Consider the following 26,694-nt stretch of genomic DNA (forward strand, 5'->3'; position numbering starts at 1 on the left):
AGGATTGAGAATGAATTTGCATTTGGGGTTGGTGTGATATTTAATATAATGGAAAAGGAGCAGGTGATGCATTGGAAATCTCCCACCTCAATGTTTATGGAGATTAGTGTATTAGAGATTAGCATTACACGATGAGTAAATTACAGCTGCACTGTAACACACACATATTGCCTGCAAAGTGGAACTCCCCCCACCCAGCTTTGCTCATAACCACAAGGTATAACAGCTGTGAGTCAGTGCATTACAGGCTCGAATATTTTTAGAAATTTCAGGTCCAGATTGGAAGGAAAGAGCCAGATGAGTTGAAATGTCAAATTTTTGAAAAGCCTCAGCCAATATTCCAGGCTCATCTCTTCCAAACAAATTGCAAACATAAGCTAAAATTGAAACTTCAAAGACACAAGACTCGGGAATTTAGAACAGAACTGGTCAATCTGAAAGCCACTTGTCAGAGAGGTGGCTTTCTTCCCCTTGTATTGTGTGGGTCTGTCGTTCCTACATAGAGGCAGTGCTGAAATTGTCACTCATAACAGTGAGAGCCAGACACTGCTCAGAGAGCACAACTTTACACTGGCCTTGATTTTGAAGTAAGCCTATGTCTCACTGAGTACTGGCTGTGAGCTCAGGTGTCTCTCAAGTACTGGCCAGGAGTCTGGTGACTGTTCCGGGTTCACAGCGATCACCAGTTACGGGTGCTGCCGTTTGCTCTGTGGCTCTCACTGTCTGGCCAGCCCTGCATTTCCAGTGGCAGTCGGAAATATTTACACTTCGTTTCTTCACACAGGTAACGGCCAGTGCTGTGGCCCAGGAGATTAGGAAGCGCTTCTTCTTCAGGGTGTTAGAGCCACAACTATTGCAGGTGTAAGTTAATTTTTCCCTTGTTGGTGTGTCATGAAAAGCATGTGAATTCAATAACCATGTTAACTTCTCATAAGGTGGGATTCAGAGGGTGATGGTGGAGGGTTGCTTCGTGACTGGATGCCTGTGACCGGTGGTGTTCAACAGGGATTGGTGCTGGGACCCTTGCTGTTTGTAATATCCGTGAATCATTTGGATGTGGATGTGGGAGGGATGACCAGTAAGTTTGTAGATGACAGAAAGATTGGTGGCGTTGTTGACAGTGTGGAGGGTAGTTTTATGCTATGGGGTGATATTGATGTGTGGGTGAAATGGGCTGAGAAATGGCAGATAGAGTTTAATCGTGAAGTATGAGGTGCTGCATTTTGGGAGCACTAATGAGGCTTGGACATACACCATGAATGGTAAGGACCTTGGTGTACAAGTCCAAGGATCCTTGAAGGTGGCAGTGCAGGTGGATAACATGGTTAAGATGGAATGCTGGCATTAGTCTTGGCATTGAACACAAGAGCAGGGAGGTTATGGTCCAATTTTATAAAACATTGGCCAGCCTCAGCTAGAGCACTGCCTGCATTTCTGGTCACCACACTACAGGAAGGGTGTGATGGTGCTGGAGAGGGTGCGGAGGGGATTCACCAGGACGGTGCCTGGGATGGAGCGTTTCAGTAACGAGGAGAGACTGGAGAGGCTGGGTCTGTTCTCCGCAGAGCAGAGGAGGTTACATGAGGGGACATAATTGAGGTGTGTAAACTTGTGAGGGGCATGGATAGGGTAGACTGCAGGAAGCTATTCCCCATATGACTCTATATCAGAGGTAGAAAAGGCTAGAGGAGATAGACTTAGGGTAAGAGATAATATGAGCGGGACCTTTTTCAGTGTTGAAGCAGAGTCACAGAGTCGTACAGCACGGAAAAAGGCCCTTCGGCCCACACACCCATGCTGACCAAGATGTATATTCAAGCTGATCCTATTTCTCAGTCACTTATAGAGTCGCTGACAGCACTTAAGCAGTGTCTAGACGAGCACTTGAATCGCCTGGTCATAGAAGGCGTAAAAGCTACGGGCCGAGTGCTGGGAGATGGGATTAATATGGATGTGTGTCCACTGGTCAGGGCGGATGTAGTGGGCCGAATGGCCTGTTTCCACGCTGTATGACTATGACTCTAACTTTGGCAAAGGGGCTCCCAGTCAGGTGTTCGGTGCATGGTGCTCCTTTCATGGATCAGCCTTGGCCTTGAAACTCTCACTGCCCTGTAACCCCCACCAAGCTCATCTGTCCTGTTCAATTGCTATCTTCTACTGAAGAAGTTGATATTGTGTTGATCTTAATTCCTAAGGATTTAACTTAATCACCAACTTCACTGGCTCAGAATTTGTGGCGTTCCACGTTTTTCTGCTCCAGACCTGGTGATAAATATTGTTCTCAAAAGGTACTTGAATAAAGAGATAGTCTTGTGCTGTTTATTTGAAGCTGCTACTCTTGTAGGGATTAACATGGGTTTGTGAAAGAGAAATCATGCTTGACAAATCTATTGGAATGCTTTGGGGATGTAAGGAGATCACAAGATCACAAGATAAGGGAGCAGAAGCAGGCCATTCGGCCCATCGAGTCTGCTCCAAGGAAAAGGGAAAAAGAAATGGGGTGGGAAAAAAAGAGAGAGAAAAAAAAACTATTCTAATCCCATTTGCCAGCCTTATCCCCATATCCCTTGATACCCTGACTATTTAGATATCTGTCTATCTCCTCCTTGAACACCCCCACTGATCTGGCCTCCACTGCTGTGCGTGGCAAGGAGTTCCACAATTTCACCACCCTCTGGGTAAAGAAACTTCTCCTCATCTCTGTCTTGAAACTGTACCCTCTAATTCTAAGATTGTGCCCTCTGGTCCTGGACACGCCCACCAAGGGAAACAGCCTAGCCACATCTACTCTATCCTTACCTGTCAACATTTTAAATGTCGCTACGAGGTCCCCTCTCATCCTTCTGTACTCCAGCGAGTACAGTCCAAGAGCCGACAAACGCTCATCGTACTTAAGCCCTTTCATTCCTGGAATCATTCTCGTAAATCTCCTCTGAACCCTCTCCAACGTCAGCACATCCTTCCTAAGATGCGGGGCCCAAAACTGCGCACAGTATTCCAAATGAGGCCTCACTAGCGCCCCGTAGAGCCTCATCAACAGAACCAGTGGAGGGGGCATATTTGGGTTTAAAAACTTACAGTAAAGCACCACTAAGGGATTAGTACGCGGAATTAAAGCATACGGACTTGGAGTTTGGATAGAGAACTATGTCCAACAAAGAGCAGGAATAAACAGGTACCTTCTAATTGGCAGACAGTGACTAGTTGGCAACTGTGGGGATTGGTGCTGGGACCCCGCTATTCACAATATATATTGATGATTTGGATGAGAGAATTAAATGTAAAATCTCCAAGTTTGTAGATGATACAAAACTGTGTGGGAGTGTGAGCCTTGAGGAGGATCAGAGAAGCTCCAGGTTGATTTGGACAGGCTGAGGAAGGGGACAGATACATAGCAGATGCAGTATAATGTGCAGAAATGTCATGTTTCCACTTTGGTGGCAATAACAGGGAGGCGGAAGGTTACCTGAATGGTGATTGATTGGGAAAGGGGGAGATGCAACCCGATGGGTTGTCCTGAAGGTAACCTGCAGGTGCAGCAGGCAATCAAGGAGGTGAATGTCCTTTATAGCGAGATGATTCATGTATAAGAACAGGGTTGTCTTGCTGCAATTCTACAGGGCCTTGGTGAGACTACACCTTGAGAACTGTGCGCAATTTTGGGTCTCCCTTTCTGAGGAAGGATGTTCTTGCTGTGGAAGGAGTTCAGCAAAAGTTCACCAGACTTACTCCTGGGATGGCACATGAAGAGAAATTGGGCCAGTTAGGCTTATATTCATTGGAGAATGAGGGAATGTCATGGAAGCCTACAAATTTCTATCAAGACTGGACAGATTAGATACGGGAAGGATATTCCTGATGGCTGGGGAGTCCAGGACCCGGGGTTAAGGGGTTAGCCATTTAAGACTGAGATGTGGAGTACTTTATTCTCTCAGAGGAAGGATGTGATTAAGCTAGAGAGGATGCAGAAGAACTTCAGAAAGATTTTGCTGGTCTGGTGGGGTTGAATTGTAAGGAGAGACTGGACAGGCTGGGACTGTTTTCTCTGGAGCAAAGGAAGCTGAGGGGTGACCTTACAGAGGTTTATGAAATCACTGGGAGCACAGATAAGGTGGACGGTCACACTCTTTTTCCCAGGTTAGGGGAGTCTAAAAGTAGAGGGCCCAGGTTTAAGGTGAGAGGGAAAAGGTTTAAAGGGGACCTGAGGGGCAGCTTTTTCATATAGAGGGTGGAGGGTAAATGGAACAAACTGCCATAGGAAGTGATATAGGTGGGTATAATTACAGCGTTTAAGACACCTGGACAGGTACATGGACAGGAAACGTTTAGAGGATATGGGCCAAATGCGGGCAAATGGGAGCAGTGCAGAAAGGCGCTGTGGTCGGCATGGACAGATCGGGCCAAAGGGCCTGTTTCCGTGCTGTGTAACTCAGTGAATCAGAGAGTGGTGAACTTGTGAAATTCTCTATCACAGAAACCATTTGAAGCCAAATCGTTAAATATGCGCAGGAAAGAGGTGTTGCTCCTGGTGTCGGAAGGATTAAGAGATATGAGGAGAAAGATGGAACAGGGCACTGCATTTGGATGATCAGCCATGATTGTATTGAATGACAGAGCAGACTTGAAGGGCTGAATGGCCTACTCGTACTCCTATGTTTCATGTTTCTATGTTAATGATTGAATATCTCCTGTCTTAACTGTCTCTAGGTCTGAGATCGGAATCCTCTCCTCCACTGCGCTACTAACGGGAATCATGGCACACATCACATCCCCTCAGTTACTGGATGAACTGGTTCATTTTTTGTTGGGAGATGAAAGACAAGCAGAGGTTCCAGAGGATTCAGGCTGCCACCTCCTGCGTTCCCAACTGATAGATCGCTGCAACCATCTGTCTGATGAGGTGAGTTCCAGTTCAGCATGGTGAGGTCACAGCTCAGTGCAATGTGGTCATATCAAAGGTCTGGTGTCAGCACATTGTGTAGCGAAAAATGAGCTACTGGAGGAATGCAGAGGGTCAGGCAGCATCTACGGAGGGAAATGCATAGTTGATGTTTCAGGGCGAGACTCTTCATCTGGGCCAAAAGACTAGAGGGGAGATAGCCAGAGGTGAGGTGAAGGGGTGGCAGGTGATGGGTGGATCCAGGTGAGGAGGGGGGATAGGGAGTTGGGGGAGGGGAGAGTGGAGACAGGGACAGAGGCCGGGAGGTGAGAGGTGGAGGCAACAAAGGGCTGAAGATGGTGGAATCTGATCGGTGAGGAAGGCGGAGCATGGAACCAAGTAAGGGAGGTGGGGAGGGCAGAAGGGAACAGTGGGGGGGGGGGTGGGGGAGAGGACCCAGTGGGAGGGGTGTGTGGGTGATGAGCAGATGGAGTGGGTGGGGGAGGGGAAGGAAACAGGGTGAGGGGGGCCGGGGTGGGTGTAGGAACTGGATGGATCAGGAGGAGAGAGGAAAGGGGCAGAGGGGGAGCAGATTACCTGAAGTTGGAGAATTCGGTGTTCGTGCTGTTGGGTTGTAGACCCCAGGGGGAATATGAAGTGCTGATCCTCTAGTTTGTGATTAGCCTCACCCTGGCAGTGGAGGAGGCTGAGGACGGACATCTCAATATGGGAATGGGGAGGGGAATTAAGATGGTTGGCAACTGGGAGCTACACTGTGGACCGAGTGCGGGTGCTTGGCAAAACATCGCCTCATCTGCCCTTGGTCGCTGATGTAGAGGAGACCACATTGAGAGCACCGAATGAGTGATGCTCAGCGCAGTGAGGCTACAGGTCAAAGATGTCAAAGAGTTTACAAGTCAGTGCAGGTTGGGTTTATTAACTCAGTTCTAAGCTTCTGTGGAAGCAGTAATTAGGAAGTACCACATGTGAGCTGGGATAATTTGGCAGCACTCTTGCCTGTGGGTTAGATGGATGTCAGTTTGTGTCCCATTTTAGAGTTTGAGTTTGTAACCTAAATGGACACTGACAAGTGCTTCAACTGTTACCATCTTGATATTGCAAAGCTCACCTTTCTGCTGTGAGTTGTCTGTGTTTTTGGATTCTCATAGATCAGCATGGCCAGTCTCAGGTTCTTCGAACAGCTGCTGCAGAAATCTAATGAACACATCATTTATAATCTGGTGCTCCGGAACCTCTGTGACCGTAGATACCTCGCGCACAACAATGGACACGAGGAGGGGTCTGCAGACAGCGAACACGTGGATGAGGAAGAGTAAGGAATTGAAGAAATTGTCAGTAATTCCAGTGGAGGTGTGGAAGCTGTGTTTTAAAGTAGTTTCTCTTGTGAAACCTTCTATGTATGTCTAAGTAAGAGTATAACGCCTCCTCTGGCCTTTGGTTAAACATTATGCAGACAGCCTCAATGACATATGCACATGCTACAACCTTGAGTGAGTTTACCAAGAGACTGCTGGGTCCTCTGCTTCATTTTTGTCAAGTTTTGTTGCTTTGTCTGAAACTCAGACCAAGTTTTGAGAAGGGTTGCACTTAGAATATCCTCTTTATTTGTGTATGAAGTCGATCTAAACACAATGACCTATTAATTTTTATAGTGTGAGAGATGAAAATTAACAGAAACATTAATTTAAACTTTATCTGTGGCCATATAAGATATGGCTTCACACCAGACCAAGCTTGGACTGTGTCCAATAGGAACATAGTGTTTCCAGGTTTCTGATAGTCAATGAGTTATAATGCCACCTCTTCATTATTGCAAGGCAAAATGTTCAACAAATCAGTACAGTAAAAGTAGTAACAGAGAATGCTGGTAACACAAGAAAACAGGTTGGTTTTAGCTGCAGAGAATGTTGAGGGAGGGATGGGTAGAACCAGAGGAATACCTCTGATAAGGTGGGACCAAATAAGTAAACGTGGCAGTTCGAGGCAGATTATGCTTCTTTGCCTGGGTTAAATGTTACTAACAGCAGGGCTGTAGGACATGTCCAGCAGGACAGCTATATTAGCAGAAAGAGAAAAACGGAGGTAAAATCCCAGATGGCTGACAGACAGAAATGGCCTGTTCTGATTCAGACAGAAAGAATGAGTTCCCTAATGTTGGGTTCTTCAGTATTGGGTCCTGAAGGCTGCAATGTGCCCAGATGAAAGAGGAGGTGCTGTTCCTCAGGCTTGCATTGGGCCTCCTTTTAACAGTGCAGGAGGCCACAGACAGACAGGTCTGAGTGGGATGGGGAATTAACATGTCCGGTTGCAGGAAACTGTGGGTCACTCCTGCGGAGTTTGTCCAGTATAGAGGAGACCACATGTAAACACTGAATTAGGCAGGAGCAGGGGAGAGTAGATTGGGAGCAGCTGATATTGGGTAAGTCCAAATCTGACGTGTTGTTTAAAGGGCACCTTATAAAGTATCTATTGACCTCTACCTTAAAAATATTCAGTCTGCACCCACTGCTTTTGAGGAATGGAATCACAAAAATCACAACCCCCGAGAGAAACTATTTTGCCTCATCTCTGTCTTAAGTGACATTCCTTTATTTTTTAAATAGTGACCCCTAGTTCTAGATTATCCCATGAGAGGAGAGAACCTCTCCACATCCACCTTGTCAGGACTTTAATAATGTTCCCTCCCGCTTTTCTACACTCCAGCAGATACAAGCCCAGCCTATCCAACCTTCTTCCATAAAGATATTAGTCCAGTAAACCTCATCTGGACTCCTTCTAATGTATTAAAATAAGGAATCAGAATCAGGTTTATTATCTTCTATAAATTCACGATGTTCACATACATCGTGAAATCTGTTGCTTTGCGGCAGCAGTACAGTGCAAAATATAAAAATTACTATAAGTTACAAGAATAAATAAACAGTGTAAGAGAGGAATAACGAGGGTTCACAGACTGTTCAGAAATTTGATGGCGGAGGGGAAGAAGCTGTTCCTGAAACTTTGAGTGAGGCTCCTGTACCTCCTCCTTGATGGTAGTAACGTGAAGAGGGCATGTCCCGGGTGGTGAGGGTCCTTAATGATGGATGCCACCTTCTTGAGGCGCCGCCTCTTGAAGATGTCCTCGATGGCAGAGAGGGTTGTGCCCATGATGGACCTGGCTGAGTCTACAACCCTCTGCAGCCTCTTGTGAACCTCACTGGAGCCTCCATACCAGGTGGTGCAACCAGTCAGAATGCTCTCCACTGTACATCTGTAGAAATTTCTAAGAGTCTTCGGTGACATACCAAATCTCCTCAAACTCCTAATGAAGTAGAGCTGCTGGTACACCTTCTTTGTGATGGCCCAAGATAGATCCTCAGAGATGTTGATGCCCAGGAACTTGAAGCTGCTCACCCTTTCCACCGCTGACCCCTCTATGAGGACTGGTGTGTGTTCTCCTGACTTCCCCTTCCTGAAGTCTGCAATCAATTCCTTGATCTTGCTGACATTGAGTGTGAGGTTATTGTTGCGACACCACTCACCAGCCGATCTATCTCACTCCTATATGCCTCCTCGTCGCCATCTGAGATTCTGCCAACAACAGTGGTGTCATTGGCAAATTTATAGATGGCTTTTGAGCTGTGCCTAGCCACAAAACCTCACAGTGTAGAGATAGTAGAGCAGTGAACGCATCCTTGAGGTGCGCCTGTGTTGATTGTCAGCAAGGAGGAGCTGTCACTTCCGATTCACACTATCAGGTATCATAAAAGATAAAATCATCCCTAAATAAGGTGACGAATACTATACACAATGCTCCAGATGTGGGCTCAGCAATGCTCTATATAAATGAAGCATAACCTCTCTACTTTGTATTCATTTCCCTGAACCATAAGCAATAACTCTCTGGGCTGTTGCCTGATTACTTGCTGTAGAAACCATAGAACACTACAGCACAGAAAACAGGCCATCCGGCCCTTCTAGTCTGTGCCGTAACTTTATTCCACTAGTCCCATTTAACCTGCACCCAGTCCATAACCCTCCAGACCTCTCCTGTCCATGTCTATCCAATTTATTCTTAAGAGTGAGCCCACATTTACTACATCAGGTGGCAACCCTTCCACACTCCCACCACTCTGAGTGAAGAAGTTCCCCCTAATGTTCCCCCTAAACCTTTCCCCTTTTACCCTAAAGCCATGTCCTCTCGTACTTATCTCTCCTAATCTAGGTGGAAAGAGCCTACTTGCATTAACTCTGTCTATACCCCTCATAACTTTGTAAACCTCTATCAAATCTCCCCTCATTCTTCTGCGCTCCAAGGAATAAAGTCCTAACCTGTTCAATCTTTCCCTGTAACTCAACTCCTGAAGACCCAGCAACATTCTAATAGATCTCCCCTTCACTCTTTCAAACTTACTGATATTCTTCCTATAGTTAGGTGACCAGAAATGCACACAATACTCCAAATTTGGCTTCACCAATGTCTTATACAACCTCACCATAACATCCCAACTCCTATACTCAATACTTTGATTTATAAATGCCAGGATGCCAAAAGCCTTCTTTACAACCCTGTCTACCTGTGACGCCACTTTCAGGGAATTATGTATCTGAACTCCCAGATCCCTTTGTTCCTCCGCACTCCTCAGTGCCCTACCATTTACTGTGTATGTCCTACCTTGATTTGTCCTTCCAAAATGCAATACCTCACACTTGTCTTGCATTAAATTCCATCTGCCATTTTCTGGTCCATTTTTACAGTTGGTTCAGATACCTTTGCAAGCTTTGAAAGCCTTCCTCGCTGTCCACTACGCCTCCAATCTTAGTGTCATCAGCAAACTTGCTGATCCAATTTACCACATTATCATCTAGATCATTGATATAGACAACAAACAACAATGGCCCCAGCACAGATCCCTGAGGCACACCACTAGTCACAGGCCTCCAGTCTGAGAAACAATCATCCACAACCACTCTCTGTCTTCTCCCACACAGCCAATTTTGAATCCAGTTTACAACCTTTCCATGGATACCTGGTGTCTGAACCTTCTGAACTAACCTCCCATGTGGGACCTTGTCAAAGGCCTTACTAAAAGTCCATGTATACAACATCCACAGCCTTTCCTTCATCTGCTTTCTTGGTAACCTCCTTGAAAAACTCTACAAGATTCAGTAAAGACGATCTACCACGCACAAAGCCATGCTGACTATCCTTAATCAGCCCTTGGCTGTTTAAATACTTGTATATCCAATCTCTCAGAACACCTTCCAATAATTTACCCACTACTGATGTCAGGCTCACCGGCCTGTAATTACCTGGTTTACTTTTAGAGCCTTTTTTAAACAACAGAACAACATGAGCTACCCTCCAGTCCTCCGGCACCGCACCCGTGGCTAAGGACATTTTAAATATATCTGCCAGGGCCCCTGCAATTTCTACACCAGTCTCTCTCAAGGTCCGAGGAAATATCATGTCAGGCCCGGGGGATTTATCTACCTTTATTCACTGTAAGGCAGCAAGCACCTCCTCCTCTTTAATCTCTATATGTTCCATGACACTACTGCTTGTTCCCCTTCCTTCCATATACACTCTGCCAGTTTCCTGAGTAAATACTGATGCAAAAAAACTGTTTAAGATCTCCCCCATCTCTTGAAGCTCCACACATAGATGATCACTCTGATCTTCTAGGGGACCAATTTTGTCCCTTACTATCCTTTTACTCTTAATGTAGAAACCCTTTGGGTTTACCTTCACATTATCTGCCAAAGCAGCCTCATGTCTTCTTGTTGCCTTCCTGATTTCCTTTTTTGGTATTTTGTTACATTTTCTATACTCTTCAAGTACCTCATTTGTTCCTAGTTGCCTATACCTGCTATACACCTCTCTTTTTTTCTTAACCAGATCGCTAATATCCCGTGAAAACCAAGGTTCCCTATGCTTGTTAACTTTGCCTTTAATCCTGGCAGGAACATGCAAACTCTGCACTCTCAAAATTTCACCTTTGAAGGCCTTCCACTTACTGAGCACATCCTTGCCAGAAAACAATTTATCCCAATCCACTCTTCCTAGATCCTTTCTCATTTCCACAAAATTGGCCTTTCTCCAATTTAGAACCTCAACCAGAGGACCAGACCTGTCCTTATCCATAATTAACTTGAAACTAATGACATTATGGTCATTGTACCTGCATTGGAACCTTCTGCAAATTATTCAGTGAGACACCCGGATCCCCTGCAACCTCCCACAATTTAGATAACATGCATTTTTTTGTTTTTCATGCTAAAATCAACAATTTTACATTTTCCCACATTAAAGTCGATTTGCCAGATTTTTACCCACTTACCAAATCTGTCTACCCTTATACCCTCATGTGCTCTTCACAACTTACTTTCCTACTTACGTCTGTGTCATCAGTAGATTTAGCAAGCATGCCTTCTGTTGGAGTTAAGAAGACTGAGTGGGACTTGCATGAACCATATCCCAAGGGGTTTCAAAAAGATGGATGTGCAGAAGTTGTATCTTCTTGGGGGAGATGCTAGAGCTCGGGGTCACTGTTTAAAAATTAGTTGTTGCCCATCTAAGACAGAGATGAAGTAAAATGTTTTCTAACATCACGGAGTCATACAACAGAGAAAGAGGCCCCTTGGCCACAGTGTCCATGCCGACCAAGCACCTGTCTATACCAAACAAATATACCAGCACTTGATCCGTAGCCTTCTATGCCTTAGTGATTCAAGTGCTCATCCTGAATGTTGTGAGTGTTTATGCTCCACCATCCCCTCAGGCAGGATGTTCTATATTATAACTACCTTCTGGGTAAAGAAGTTCTCTCTGAGTGCCCTCTAAACCTCCTGCCACTTACCTTAAGTCTATGCCCTTTGCTTTCAGACACCTATCAGAGGATTGTGCATCTTTGGAACTCTCTTCCTCAAAGGGTGGTGGAAGCAAAGTCTGAGGTGAAGGGAGGTGAAGTTTCAAGAAGGTGGTTCATCACCATCTTCTCTAAGATATCTAGAGATGGCCACTACATTATGGGCTTAACCATAAGGCCCACAGCCCACACAGCAATACCAAAATAATATAAAAGCTGGGAGGTAACATTGTACTGGACAGATTTACCATCTGCTGTGATCCCATTGAATCATTGAATTCTGTGCCACAAATTCCTACAATGTACCACAGGTGGGGCACATAGCATATAACAGATGCCTTCTTTCCTTTTGTACTTCCAGAGAACTGGAAGATGACCCTTTCTTCACCGATATCTACCTAGGGAGCAGATACCCAGCAGCAGACTGGCTTGTTGCACCAGCAGCAACACAAGTAACTGCAAAGACTAACGGAAAACCAGGGGTCAACAGGATAGTCCACAGGTGAGTGTCGTATCTCAGCTCCTGCTCTCAACAGGGGATCACCCTGCCGCAGATTCCTGCTCTCAGGCTGAGTTTAGTATGTGGTTCCTGGGATAAGATTCACATTGACGGGTCCAGCCTGTTGCACCTTCTCTGTGTGCTCGTGCCTCGTTTTAGCTGTCATACAACAAGCTCCTCTGTGGATCATTACTGTAGTAAACTACAAGGAACTTCTCTGTTTTGAGATACATTGATAAGGTTTATAATGGAAAGATTTCGACATAATGTGTGTATCACTGCCATTTTCTCCCTCAACTATATTTCAGGTTTTATTTGTAATTATCTTTATCCTGATGTTGTAGAGTATCTGCCTGTTCTGAGAGTTTTAAACAGATGATATTAGAACGTAGAACATAGAGCAGAAGAGGAACAGACCCTTCGGCCCACCATGTCTGTGCCGACTATGATGCCAGTTTAGACTAATCCCATCTGCCTACATATGGTCTATATCCCTCCTTCCCCGACCTGTTCGTGTGCCTGTCTAAGTACCTCTTAAACATTGCTATTGGATCAGCTTCCACCACCTCCCCTGGCAGTGCGTTCCAGGCACCCACCACTCTGTGTAAAAAAAAACTTACCTTGCAAATTTTCAAACTTTCCCCCTCTCACCTTAAAGCTATGCCCTCTAGTATTAGACATCTCTATCCTGGGAAATAGATTCTGACTATCACCCTATCCCTGCCTCTCATAACTTTATATACTTCTTCCCCAGCCTCCGATGCTCCAGAGAAATCAATCCAATTTGTCCAACCTCTCTTTATAGCTAATACTCTCTAATCCAGGCAACACCTTGGTTAACATTTTCTGTGCTCTGACCAAAGCCTCCACATCCTTCTTATAATGTGGCGATTAGAACTGCACACAATACTCCAAATGTGGCCCAACCAAAGTTTTATACAATTGCAACATAACTTCCCCACTTTTATACAATGAGGGCAAGCATGCCGTATGCCTTCTTTATCATCCTATCTATTTGTGTTACCTCTTTCAGGGAGCTATGGACTTGCACCTCAAGATCCCTCTGTAAATCAATTCTCCTAGGGGCCCTGCCACTTACTGTATACTTTCCTTTTGCATTTGACCTCCCAAAGTGTAACATGTCACACTTGTCCAGATTAAACTCCATCTGCCATTTCTCTGCCCATATTTCTCGCTGTATCCTTTGACAACCTTCCTCACTATCTACAACTCTACCAATTTTTGTGTCATCTGCAGACTTGCTAATCAACCCACTTACATTTTCATCCAAGTCATATACATCAGAAACAACAGAAGTCCCAGTACTGATCTTTGTGGAACACCACTGGTCAAAGAGCTCCCGTCACAATAACACCCCTCCACCACTCCCTCTGTCTTCTATGGCCAAGCTAATTTGGAATCCAATCTACCAAGTTGCCGTGAATCCCATGTGTCTTAATCTGGCCTACCATGGGGTCCTCGTTGCATGTTTTACAAAAGTTAAACTTCAGTTAGTAGGAGGCACCAAACTGACCAAAAGAGAAACATCAGTGGTGATTGTTAGAATTGTTCAAAATGAACTGCATTGATGCTGTTGGCCTTGGGAAGATGTTTCCTTTAGTGGAAGAGCCCAAATATAAGAAAGTAACTAATAATTTGGGTAAAGAATTGAGACAATTCTTTACCTACTGGCCTACTGGGATTTGCCCAGCCCCCTCTGGACCATGGCCCCACCACCAAACATCAGGGCTATTGTCTCCTGCACATTCACAGACCTCATTTCCTCCAGAGATTTTCCCTTCACAGCTTCCAGCCGTGTAGCGCCCTGTCCCTGCGTAGCTTTGCGTCTGCCTCCTGCTCAAGGTCCACGGGTTGGACTGTCTGGGAAGACCCAATATTTCAACCTGCTTTTTCCTCACTAAACTTCTTTCTTTGCACCTTCACACTTTCTCCCCAAGTCCAGTTGCTTCCCATTTACATCAAGTTTGGCGCTCTGCCACTTCAGCAGTTTCCAATCCCTGGTCCTAACCGGATCATCTCCACCATGGATGTACAATCTGTCTGTACGTCCATCCCATATCAGGAGAGTCTGAGGGCCCTCTACTAACTCCTCAACCAGTTCCCCTCCACGCACACACTCATTCACCTGGCTGAACATGGAACAATTTCTCCTGCAGATCCAGGGCCACTCCATGGGCCTGAGCTCCATCTGTATATGTGCAACAGTGTTTGTTTCAGTCCTACTCGGGCCCACCCCTCAACTCTTTGTCCTGCATGTCCATGACTGCATTGGTGCTGTTCCTGCACTCAAATGTCATCACTCTTGCAGCCAATTTCCATACTTCTCTCACTCTTCCCGTCGCCTACTGGATATCTCCCTCTGTATCTCAAGGGGAGCCATCACCTGTACTACTAGCCCACACACTCCCACAGCTACCTCCCACCCTGCCTTCAGTAAGGAATCCATTTCATTCTCCCAGTTTCTTCATCTCAGTCACATTTGCTTCGATGATGAGACTTTCCGCACAGGTGCCTCTGAAATGTCTTCCTTCCTCCTGAACCCTGGCTTCCCCGCTGCCGTGGACGGAGCCCTTCACCACACCTCGTCTATTTCCTGCAGCTCTGTTCTCACCCCTTCTCCTGGATGGAACAAAGACAGAGTGCCTCTGGTCCTCACCTTCCACCCTCAGACTTCCGCATTCCACCAGCTCTAGTAAGATCCCACCACCAGACACACATTCCTCTACCCCTGTCCCTCATTTCGAGGGGATCGCTCCCTTCACAACTCCCTGGTCCGTTCTTTCATCCCCACCCACTGCTCCCTGTTGTATGGCATTTCCCCTTTCATCCCCAGGAGGTACAACACCTGTCCTTTCAGCTCTTCTCTCCCCACCATCCAGAGACCCAAACCGTCTTCCTCGGTGAAGCAGAGATTCACTTGGACTTTTTCCAACCTAGTGGACTGCATTCAGTGCTCACAATGTGGCCTCCGCTACACTGGAGAAACCAAACACAGTTTGGGTGATTGCTGAGCTCCTGCATTCAGTCCACAGGAGCGACCCTGACCTTCTTGTTGCCTACACTACTCACCATCCCACTCCCACTCTGACTTCTCTGTCTGTTACCATGAGGCCCAAAGCTCAAGGGACAGCAGCTCATTTTTATTTGTCTGGGCACGTTGCAGCCTGCCGGGCTCAATATTCTTCCGTTTCAGACAGTTGTGGAGTTTACAGCACTTCTGCTCACCACGACCACTGGTTTGCCACCTACACTAATCCCATTGCCACATTACGTCGGCAGCTTTCCATGCTTCACCTATTTAAGAGTTTGTCTAAATGTCTCTTAAATGTACTAATTGTATCTGATTCCACCACGTCCTCTGGCAGCATGTTCCAGATATCACCCACTCTCTGTGTAAAAACATTTCCCCCTCAGACTCCCTCTTGTTTCTGACTACCTGCCCTATATATGCCTCTCATGGTTTTCTTTAGCTATATCAGGTCGCCTCGCAGTCTCCTTCATTCCATGGAAGATGAGCACAGCCCATCGAGTCTCTCCCCAGAACTAATCCAGGCAACATCCTGGTGAAAACAACAGACTGCTGGATCCTGACGCAGGGTCTCGACCCAGAACCTCGACAGTTCTCTCTGCAGATGCTGCACCACCTGCCCACTCCTCCGGCTGTTTTCTGCTCCAGATTACACCAGCTTCAGTCTCTAGTGTCCACTTCCCGGTGATTCTCCTCTGCACTGGCGGCAGCACAACCACATAGAATCATCGAGCCCTACAGCATGGTAACAGGCCATTCGGCCCAACTCATTCACACTGACCAGTGGATACCCCTCTGAGTTAACCACATCTCCCAGCACTTAGCCCATAGCTTTCTCTGCCTGTGTGATTCAAGTGCTCATCTAGACACCTCTTATACGCTATCAGCGACCCAGCTTCCACCAGTCCATCAGGCAGTGTGTTCCAGGTACTCAGCACTCTCTGGGTGAAGGTCCCTCTCAGATCCCATCTGAATCTCTTCCTCCTTACCCTAAATCTGTGTCCTCTAGTTATATTCACCTCTGATATGGTGGAACGTTTCCTGCAGTCTACCCCATCTGTACCCCTCATAATTTCATATACCTCAGTCATGTCCCCTCTTAACCTCATCCGCTCCAGGGAGAACAGACCCAGCCTCTCCAGTCTCTCCTCATAACTAAACTGCAACACCCCAGTGAATCCCCTCTGCACCCTCTCCAGCACCATCACATCCTTCCTGTACTGTGGTGACCAGAACTGCAGGCAGTGCTCCAGCTGAGGTCTGACCAATGTTTCTTCATGTTGGTATCAGGACTGGCCGTTCGTGCTTACCATTCCCCTCTTCCTTTTATTTCTCATTGTTATATTCTGAGCCGCAGAGCACATTCCAGCGCACTGTACCCCCTTGCCCCGACTTCACAACATGAGCAACACATTACACAGCAGAGCTTAATGGGCGTCCATCGTTTCACCCTCCCACAGACACTCCCTGTGCTACACTCACTGCCCTCCCCCACCTTCTCTAGATGAACTTCCCAGTTCTGATGAAGGGGTCTTTGATCCGAAACGTTAACTATTTCTTTTTCCACAGATGCTGCCTTTTTGCAGCATTCTCTGTTTATTTTCAGATTTCCTTCATCTGCAGCTTTTTTGATGTTCGCATTCAAGCAGTCTGTAACCTAGTTCGTGTTTTGCATGTTCAGTATGTGATCGTGTCTGTACTGTGGAGATCCCTCTGTTCTGGCATCTCTATTGTGCATGTTCAGACTGTCACGGAGCCTCTATAGTGCATGTTGCCTCTGCAGTTAGGTTTGTGCAGTGCTTGTTGGTTCTGCAGTAATGTCTGTGGTGTGTGTGTGTTGTGGTGTCAGCTGTGTCTCTGATCAGTGTGTTAGGTGTCTCAGTTGTGTCTCTGATCAATGTGTTGGGGTGTCAGCTGTGTCTCTGAACAGTGTGTTGGGGTGTCAGCTGTGTCTCTGCTCAGTGTGTTGGATGAGCCAGTAAATTATTCCCATCACCTCGACCGACACTGAAGGCAGATTGCTAAATACTATTCCCTTAGAATGACCTGAGCAGAACCGCAAGCCTTCAAACCATGTCCAGAACAAAAGGATGGATGGGATTGGGGCAAGAAAGAAAGAACTGGGAACCAGTCACAGAATCAGAAACCTCAGGGTAAACCTGTAGCTTGTCTGACAGGCACCAACACTCCAGTGCACTCCGATAAACAAAGCTCTGTGTGCTCATTGGCACAGCAAGTACAGCTGCTGCCTCATAGCACCAGCGACCCGGGTTCAATCCTGACCGCTGATGCTGCGTGTATAGTGTGTACACATTCTCCATGTGGCTGCATGGATCTCCTCTGGTGCTCCGGTTTCCTGCCACGGTCCCAAAGGTACGCAGGTTGGTAGGTTATTTGGCTGTTGCAAATAGTCACTAGTGGACAGGTAAACAGTGGAATCAGTAGCAATTGAGGGGGAGTTGGGGGTTGGTGTGAATGGGTGTTTGATGGTCAGCACAGATACGATGGGCCGAAAGGCCTATTTCTGTGAGGTATGACTGTGATTCTTTGACACTAGCTCTGGTCTACTCGCTCACAGAAGATCAGTTCATTTAAAACAAGCAGGTGAGTTATTCCTGGTGTTGTGCCCAAGTTTTCTTTCGATCAGTAGAAAGAATGCTCTGTGTTCCTGAGTAAATACAAGTCTGGTTTACATCTCAAAAATAGCTTCTGTGAGTTCTCTGCTGAGTTCCTCCAGCATCATAGTGTTTTTCATCCAGATGACAGCATCTGCAGTTCTTTGTTTCTTTAGCCTCTGTGTGTTTGTGTTCCAGCTTTCTTTGTCTTGTTCCTGATGCAGTAAAGACATCACACCTTGTGGCAGGCTCTGGCTATGACACTTATCTTGTGGATGCTCATCGATTGGTAAGACAACTGCCCAAGCTCCTTGATTGAGTGACTGCTGTTGCCTGTAACCCTGACCCACAGGGTTAGATACTGGATATGACCCAACAAGGTGCGGGGTTACTGACCTCTTCTATTGGCTGATGCAATAGTTATCGAGTCCTAGAGCACAGAAACAGACCTGAAATCCCGTGTCTGTGCCGACCATCAACCACCTATCTATATTAGTCCATTTCCCAGCACCTGTCCGCAGCCTTCGAGAACTCGACAATTCAAGTGCTTGTCCAGATACGTCTTAAATATTGTGGGAGTATCTGCGTCCACTGGGGGGAAATCTTCCTACTTTTCTGACATCTTTGGATGCCCATCGCTTTGTGAGACCACATTTAAACCATTCCCTGGTGAGTTACTGCTGTACAGTTCAGCCCAAGCTCCATGTAAGAGCAATCCACTGAGTCACACATCATCTCTCCCTGCAGCCCTGCTGATACTCTCCTATCAACTCCCGTTTGAATGCTCCATTGAATCTGCCTCCATTACTGCCCTTGGTAACACATTCCAGACTCTCATCACTGTGTTCTGACGAAGGATCAGAGACCCGAAAGTGCTCAGTTTCACTCTCCACAGATGCTGCCCGACCTGCTGTGATTTTCCAGCATTTTCTGTTTTTATCTCTTCACTCTCTTGTTTAAAGAAAAGATTTTATCAGCTTATCTGGTGGCCAGTATCACAGCTTATTACTATAACATCTCTTTGATATGGGTAAAAAACATGTACCAGTAATACTGAGGCAGATTGAGCCCCAAACTAACCCTGTGCCATGTCCCGTCGACCCAGCCTGCACCAGTGCTGTATCCCGTGGACCCACCTGTTGCCGACCCCAGCTATCCACGTCCCTCAATCCCAGTTCTACCTGTGCTGTGACCAGCGGACCAGGCTGCAGTCTTGCCATGCCCTGCATACCCAGACTCCACCGGTGCCCTGTAGATCAAGGCTCCACCAGCTGTGCCCCTTGGCCCTGGATCCACCTATGTCCTACTCCAACCTAAGCTTACATCACCATGTCCCAAGGCCCCAGGGTCAGGCTGCACCCTGCCGGTGCCACAGAGACGCAGCTTCACCCTGAGCCATGCCCAGCAGCTGTAGATCTGTGCTTCATGTTCTGTGGCCCTCAGACCAGGCAACCAGAGGAAGCCCTGGAGCCTGATTCCACCACACCTCCCAGAGACCCAGAATCCCTGTGCCACTCCTGTAGTTCTGTGTGTCTTTTTGTTCGGTCTCCGTCCCCCTCCCCCCCCCCCCCCCCCCCCACCGTGGCAGTCTCACCACCCCTCCCACACTCCCCCCACCGTCCCACACTCCCCCCATCTCACACTCCCCCCCCCACCGTCCCACACTTCCCCGTCTCAAACTCCCCCCCACCGTCCACACTCCCCCCGTCTCACACTCCCCCACACCGTCCCACACTTCCCCGTCTCAAACTCCCCCCCACCGTCCCACACTCCCCCCGTCTCACACTCCCCCACACCGTCCCACACTCCCCCCACCGTCCCACACTCCCCCCATCTCACACTCCCCCCACCGTCCCACACTCCCCCCGTCTCAAACTCCCCCCCGTCCCACACTCCCCCCCCACCGTCCCACACTTCCCCCCATCTCAAACTCCCCCCCCGTCCCACACTCCCCCCCACCGTCCCACACTCCCCCCATCTCAAACTCCCCCCCCGTCCCACACTCCCCCCACCGTCCCACACTCCCCCCATCTCACACTCCCCCCACCGTCCCACACTCCCCCCGTCTCAAACTCCCCCCCGTCCCACACTCCCCCCCCACCGTCCCACACTCCCCCCATCTCAAACTCCCCCCCCGTCCCACACTCCCCCCCACCGTCCCACACTCCCCCCATCTCAAACTCCCCCCCCCGTCCCACACTCCCCCCACCGTCCCACACTCCCCCCGTCTCAAACTTCCCCCCGTCCCACACTCCCCCCACCGTCCCACACTCCCCCCCCACCATCCCACACTCCCCCCGTCTCACACTCCCCCACACCGTCCCACACTCCCCCCGTCTCAAACTCCCCCCCGTCCCCACACTCCCCCCACCGTCCCACACTCCCCCCCCACCGTCCCACACTCCCCCCCCACCGTCCCACACTCCCCCCATCTCAAACTCCCCCCCGTCCCACACTCCCCCCCACCGTCCCACACTCCCCCGTCTCACACTCCCCCCACCGTCCCACACTCCCCCCCACCGTCCCACACTCCCCCGTCTCACACTCCCCCCACCGTCTCACACTCCCCCCACCGTCCCACACTCCCCCCCCCGTTCCACACTCCCCCCACCGTCCCACACTCCCCCCCCACCGTCCCACACTCCCCCCGTCTCACACTCCCCCACACCGTCCCACACTCCCCCCACCGTCCCACACTCCCCCCATCTCACACTCCACTCCCCCCACCATCCCACACTCCCCCCATCTCACACTCCCCCCACCGTCCCACACTCCCCCCGTCTCAAACTCCCCCCCGTCCCACACTCCCCCCACCGTCCCATACCCCCCCCCCACCGTCCCACACTCCCCCCATCTCACACTCCCCCCGTCTCAAACTCCCCCCCACCGTCCCACACTCCCCCCGTCTCAAACTCCCCCCCGTCCCACACTCCCCCCACCGTCCCATACTCCCCCCCCACCGTCCCACACTCCCCCCATCTCACACTCCCCCCGTCTCAAACTCCCCCCCACCGTCCCACACTCCCCCCACCGTCCCACACTCCCCCCATCTCACACTCCCCCCACCGTCCCACACTCCCCCCGTCTCACACTCCCCCCCGTCCCACACTCCCCCCGTCCACACTCCCCCCGTCCCACACTCCCCCCCACCGTCCCACACTCCCCCCGTCTCACACTCCCCCCCCACCGTCCCACACTTCCTCGTCTCAAACTCCCCCCCACCGTCCCACATTCCCCCCGTCTCACACTCCCCCACACCGTCCCACACTCCCCCCACCGTCCCACACTCCCCCCGTCCCACACTCCCCACACCGTCCCACACTCCCCCCCCCCCGACCACACTCCCCCCGTCCCACACTCCCCCCATCTCACACTCCCCCCCCCCGTCCCACACTCCCCCCCATCTCACGCTCCCCCCGTCCCACACTCCCCCACCACCGTCCCACGCTCCCCCCCGGCTCACGCTCCCCCCGTCTCACACTCCCCCCCACCATCCCACACTCACCCTCACCCTCACTGTCTCACACTCCCCCCCCCATCCCAGTCCCACACTCCAACCCCTGTCTCACAATCCCCCCATCCCACACTCATTCCCCCCCCCCCCCCCCCACACGGTCCCACACTCCACCCCCCTACCACCGTGTCCCACCACCTGGGGCTACAAGGGTGACGTTGTCCACAGACCCAGGCTGTCCTGTGCTCTGCAGTTCCAGGGATGCTGTGCCATTGTCAGAGACTGGAATTGGCCGGGTGCCTGTAGTACCTCGAGAAGCCGTCCGGCTGTGACATTCTACGAGGGAGACTTGCTGAAGATGCTGTTTGACAGGATGGCACAGATCTTGCACCAGGTAATTTACACCAGAATGGAAAGGGCAGAAATGCAGATTCTGACACCAATGGTTGACATTTCTTTCTGGAGTGAGGGAGCAGAATTCTACCCGACCTTCTGTGTAGCATGACCAGTCCTGGCTCAGTGAGGGAGTTCTCCCAGCTCCGAATCACCCCCATAGATCCAAGTCCTGTTCATGGACTTCAGCAAAAAACTCCTGAGCAAGGCTTCATGTCTGTACAGAGGTAGTGCTGGACTATCAGGGATAGGATCTGAGGCATTGCTGGACCGTTGGAGGGCAGTACTGCAGAATTGTTACACTGACAGAGAATCGGGTCCCAGGGAGTTAGGAACGATACACTATTGGAGTGGCCATCGGCTCCATCTTCCTTCAGTGGTTGTCAGAAATCCTGCAGCATGATTTCAGTGGAGTGTCCTGGCCAATTTCTGTACCCAAACCTTGGTCATCTGGCAGTTGTTGGGCAATTTGGCTGCTGCTTTGGTATTGGTTTTGGGTTATTATTGTCACTTGTACTGAGGTACAGTGAAAAACTTGTCTTGCATACCGTTCATACAGATCAATTCATTACACAGTGCATTGAGGTAGTACAAGGTAAAACAATAGCAGAATACAGAGTAAAGTGTCACAACTACAGAGGAAGTTCAGTGCAGGTAGACAATAAGGTGCAAGGTCATAACAAGTGATCGTGAGGTCAAGAGTCCATCTTATTGTATAAGGGGACTGTTCAATAGTCTTATAACAGTGGGATAGAAGCTGTCCTTGAGCCCGGTGGTATGTGCCATCAGGCTCCTGTATCTTCTGCCTGATGGGAGAAGGGAGAAGAGAGAATGTCCCTGGTGGGTGGGGTCTTTGATTATTCTGGCTGCTTCATCGAGGTAGCAAGAAGTATAGACAGAGTCCATGGAGAGGAGGCTGGTGTCTGTGATGTGCTGGGCTGTGTCCACAACTCTCTGCAGTTTCTTGCAGTCCTGGGCAGAGCAGTTGCCGTACCAAGCCGTGATGCATCCAGATAGGATGCTTTCTACGGTGCATTGATAAAAGTTGGTGAGTGTCAAAGGGGACATGCCAAATTTCTTTAGCCTCCCGAGGAAGTAGAGGCGCTGGTGAGCTTTCTTGGCCGTGGCGTCTACATAGTTGGACCAGGACAGGCTATTGGTGATGTTCACTCCTTGGAACTTGAAGCTCTCAACCCTCTCGACCTCAGCACCATTGATGTAGACGAGAGCACCATCCCCCTTCCTGAAGTCAATGACCAGCTCTTTTGTTTTGCTGACATTTTGGTTGTTGTCATGACACCATGTCACTAAGCTCTCTATCTCCTTCCTGTACTCTGACTCATCGTTATTTGAGATACAGCCCACTGCTGCAAACTTGTAGATGGAGTTGGAGCAGAATCTGGCCACACAGTCAAGAGTGTATAGGGAGCAGAGTAGAGGGCTGAGGATGCAGCCTTGTGGGGCACCAGTATTGAGAATAATCGTGCTGGAGGTATTGCTGCCTATCCTCACTGATTACGGTCTGTTGGTCAGAAAGTCCAGTTGCAGAGGGAGGTGTTGAGTCCCAGGTCTCAGAGTTTGGTGATGAGTTTGCTTGAAATTATAGTATTGAGGGCAGGGCTGTAGTCAATAGTTTAACATAAGTCATTACTGTCCAGGTGTTCCAGAGATGAGTGTAGGGCCAGGGAGATGGCGTCCACTGTAGACCTGTTTTGGTGATAGGTCAATTGCAGTGGGTCGAGGTTTGTCTGCATTATAACAGTGACAACTGTTCAGTGCTGCCCTCCACATGCAGATGTTCACTGAGTCAGGGACAGGGGGCAATTTATTAGCCCAGATTGCTAATGAGAAACAGAAGGAAGAAACAGATCATTCTGAGGTTGATTCGTGGAGGGCTGTAAGAATCTGTCTTGGGCTGTGGCCATTTACAATCAATATCAATGATCGAGAGTCATGCCTCCAAGTGTGCTGACATTACAAAATTGATGAGAATGCAAACAGGCACCAAGAGATAATCAGAGGCACAATTCAGTATTGTCTATCTGAGGACAGTTCCAACAAACGGAAGTTGCTTCCAACTAACCAGGATAAAGCAGCCCACTTGATTGGTTTTGCATCCACCACCCAATACATGTGGCTGTATTTCATACTCAATACCCCTTGCAATAGAGGCCAATATGCCACTTATATTCCCAATCATTTGCTGTACTGCACATTGGCTTCTTGTGTTCATCTATTAGGCTCCAAGATCCAGTCCTACCACCACATTTCTGTAGTCCAATCCATTTAAATAATGATTCGTTTTTCATTCTTCCTTCCAAACAGGATAATCTCACATTTTCCCTCTTTCCTTTGAACATTGGACATAGAACAGTACAGCACAGGAATAGGCCCTTCGGCCCACCATGTCTGTGCCAACCATGATGCCAATTTTAACTAATCCCACCTGTCTGTACATGGTCTATATTCCTCGATTCCCTGCTGTTCATGTGTCTGTCCAAATATCCCTTTAAAATGTTGCACCACCTCCCCTGGCAGCCCAGTCCAGGCACGCACCACTCTCTGGGAAATCTCCTTTAAACTTTCCCCTCTCACCTGAAAGTTCTGGTATTTCACAACTTTGTCCAACCTCTCCTTATAGCTCATACTCTCTAATCCAGGCAACATCCTGATGAACCTCTTCTGCACCCTCTCCAGAGCCTCCACACCCTTCCTGTGATGTGTAACTGCCCTTTGTTTCTTGTAATTTTCCTCTTCTTCTATTTCTTGTAACGAGTAGATCTGCAGAAAGCAGTTTGCAACGAGTCGCCATGCTCCAATGCCGTCTTGCTTGCATAATACACATCCACCTGCAATTGATTCATTTAGTTCTTTGTCCTTTCACCATCATTGCCTTGAGCCTGCTCCCAGAGCATATCCCTTGGGATCCTGTCACTGATGGGGCTTCCTTAAGCAAGGTTTCAACCCATTTGGACCACTTTTTATTTAGGTAATCTCTTAGGATTATCCACCACGATCCTCTGGCTTCCATCACTGTTTGGTGCTTGTGGTTGTACCGAGACCATCTAGCCATAACGCAACTGGCCACGGCGTGACCAACACCGCATTTAGATCATTTACAGCAGTGGTTCAGCTCAGGATAGCAGTAAAATCACCTCTTACTGAGCCTAGCCAGGGACGCCAAATGTTGCCAATTAACTGCAGCACACGAAAACACACACCAGACGTACCTAACAGATATATTTCTTTACTAATCACAGTTAGTTCAAATGATTCACTGAGTAATTTCAAACAATTACAGAACTCTTTAGTTATACAACTCTTTCGTTGACATTCACAACTTCACAAACTCACTACTTATATTCAGATTTTACTTGCTGGCTGGGGTCCGATCCTTGTGAGTTGTTAAGAGTCCCTGGCTCAGGGTCTTCTTCAGTGGTTGGTGTCCAGAGTCATCTCATAGGGTCATGGAGTTATACAGCACAGAAGCAGGCCCTTCGGCCCAAATCATCCAAGCTAGTCCCATTTGGCTACGTTTGGCCCATATCCCTCTAAACCTTTCCTATCCAAATGTGTTTTAAATGTTGTTATTGTACCCACCTCTACAGTTTCTTCTGGCAGCTCATTCCATATATTGACCACCCTCTGGGTGAAAAAGTTGCCCCTCAGGTTGCTATTAAATCTCTCCCCTCTCAACTTAAACCTGTGCCGTCTAGTTCTTGATTCCCCAATCCTGGGAAAACGACTGTTCGCATTCACTCTTTCTATGCCCCTCATGATTTTATACACCTCTATTAGATCACCTCAGTCTCCTAATGCTCCAAGGAAAAAAAGTCGCAGCCTGCCCAGCCTCTCCCTGTAACCCAATCCCTTGAGTGCCGGCAACATCCTCATAAATCTCCTCTGTGCTCTTGCCAGCTTAATGACATCTTTCCTACAGCAGGGTGACCAAACCTGAACACAGTATTCCAAATGTGGCCTCACCAACATCTTGTACAACTGCAAGATAACATTCCAGCTTCTATTCTCTGTGCCCTGACTGATGAAGGCCAAAAGCCACCTTCATCACCCTGTCTATCTGTGACACCTGCTTCAGAGAAACATGTACTTGTACCACTAGGTCCCTCTGTTCTACAACACTCTCCAGGGCCCTACCGTTCACTGTAGAAGTCCTACCCTGATTTGTGTTCCCAGAATGCGGCACCTTGCACTTATCTGAATTAAACTCCACTTGCGATTTCTCGGCCCACTTACCCAGATAGAACATAGAACAGTACAGCACAGGAACAGGCCCTTCGGCCCACAATGTTGTGCTGAAGTAATTAAGCTAATGATGCCTAATTAAACTAATCCCATCTGCCTGCACATGATCCATCTCCCTCCATTCTCTGCACATCCATGTGCCTATCAAAGAGCCTCTTAAATGCCTCTATTGTATCTGACTCCACCTCCACTCCTGGCAGCGCATTCCAGGCACCCACCACTTACTGTGTAAAAAAACTTGCCCTGCACATCTCCTTTGAACTTTCCCCCTCTAGTGTTTGACATTTCGACCCTGAGGAAAAGATACCAGCTGTCTACTCTATCTATGCCTCTCATAAACTTCTCTCAGGTTTCCCCTCAGCCTCTGATGAAAACAACCCAAGTTTGTCCAACCTCTCCTCATAGCACATGCCCTCTAATCCAGGCAGCATCCTGGTAAACCTCTTCTGCACCCTTTCCAAACCTCCACATTCTTCCTATAATGGAGCAACCAGAAATGAATGTAATACTCCAGATGTGGCCTAACTAGAGTTTTATAAAGCTGCAACATAACTGCAAGAAGACAATCTTCTACACTATGCACAACGCCACCAATCTTTGTAAATCTCTGCAAACTTACTAACTCACCCATCCATGTTTTCATCTATATCACAAACAGCAGAGGTCCCAGTAC

The 26,694-nt window shown here is 48.5% G+C and overlaps 1 protein-coding gene across 3 annotated transcripts in view; it reads left to right on the forward strand.

The window, feature by feature from the left end:
• LOC127584451 (FHF complex subunit HOOK interacting protein 2A-like) overlaps nt 1-26,694 on the forward strand; it is a 69,166-nt gene that overhangs the window by 35,413 nt on the left and 7,059 nt on the right. For all 3 annotated transcript variants that reach the window (XM_052041272.1, XM_052041273.1, XM_052041274.1), the window contains exons 9-14: nt 785-861; nt 4,708-4,900; nt 6,049-6,212; nt 12,110-12,250; nt 18,110-18,200; nt 21,619-21,759. In XM_052041272.1, coding sequence (XP_051897232.1) covers nt 785-861; nt 4,708-4,900; nt 6,049-6,212; nt 12,110-12,250; nt 18,110-18,200; nt 21,619-21,759 — 807 coding nt within the window. The remainder of the gene's footprint in view (nt 1-784; nt 862-4,707; nt 4,901-6,048; nt 6,213-12,109; nt 12,251-18,109; nt 18,201-21,618; nt 21,760-26,694) is intronic.

The sequence above is a fragment of the Pristis pectinata genome, chromosome 29 (genome assembly GCF_009764475.1).
Source record: "Pristis pectinata isolate sPriPec2 chromosome 29, sPriPec2.1.pri, whole genome shotgun sequence".
Lineage (NCBI taxonomy): Eukaryota > Metazoa > Chordata > Chondrichthyes > Rhinopristiformes > Pristidae > Pristis > Pristis pectinata.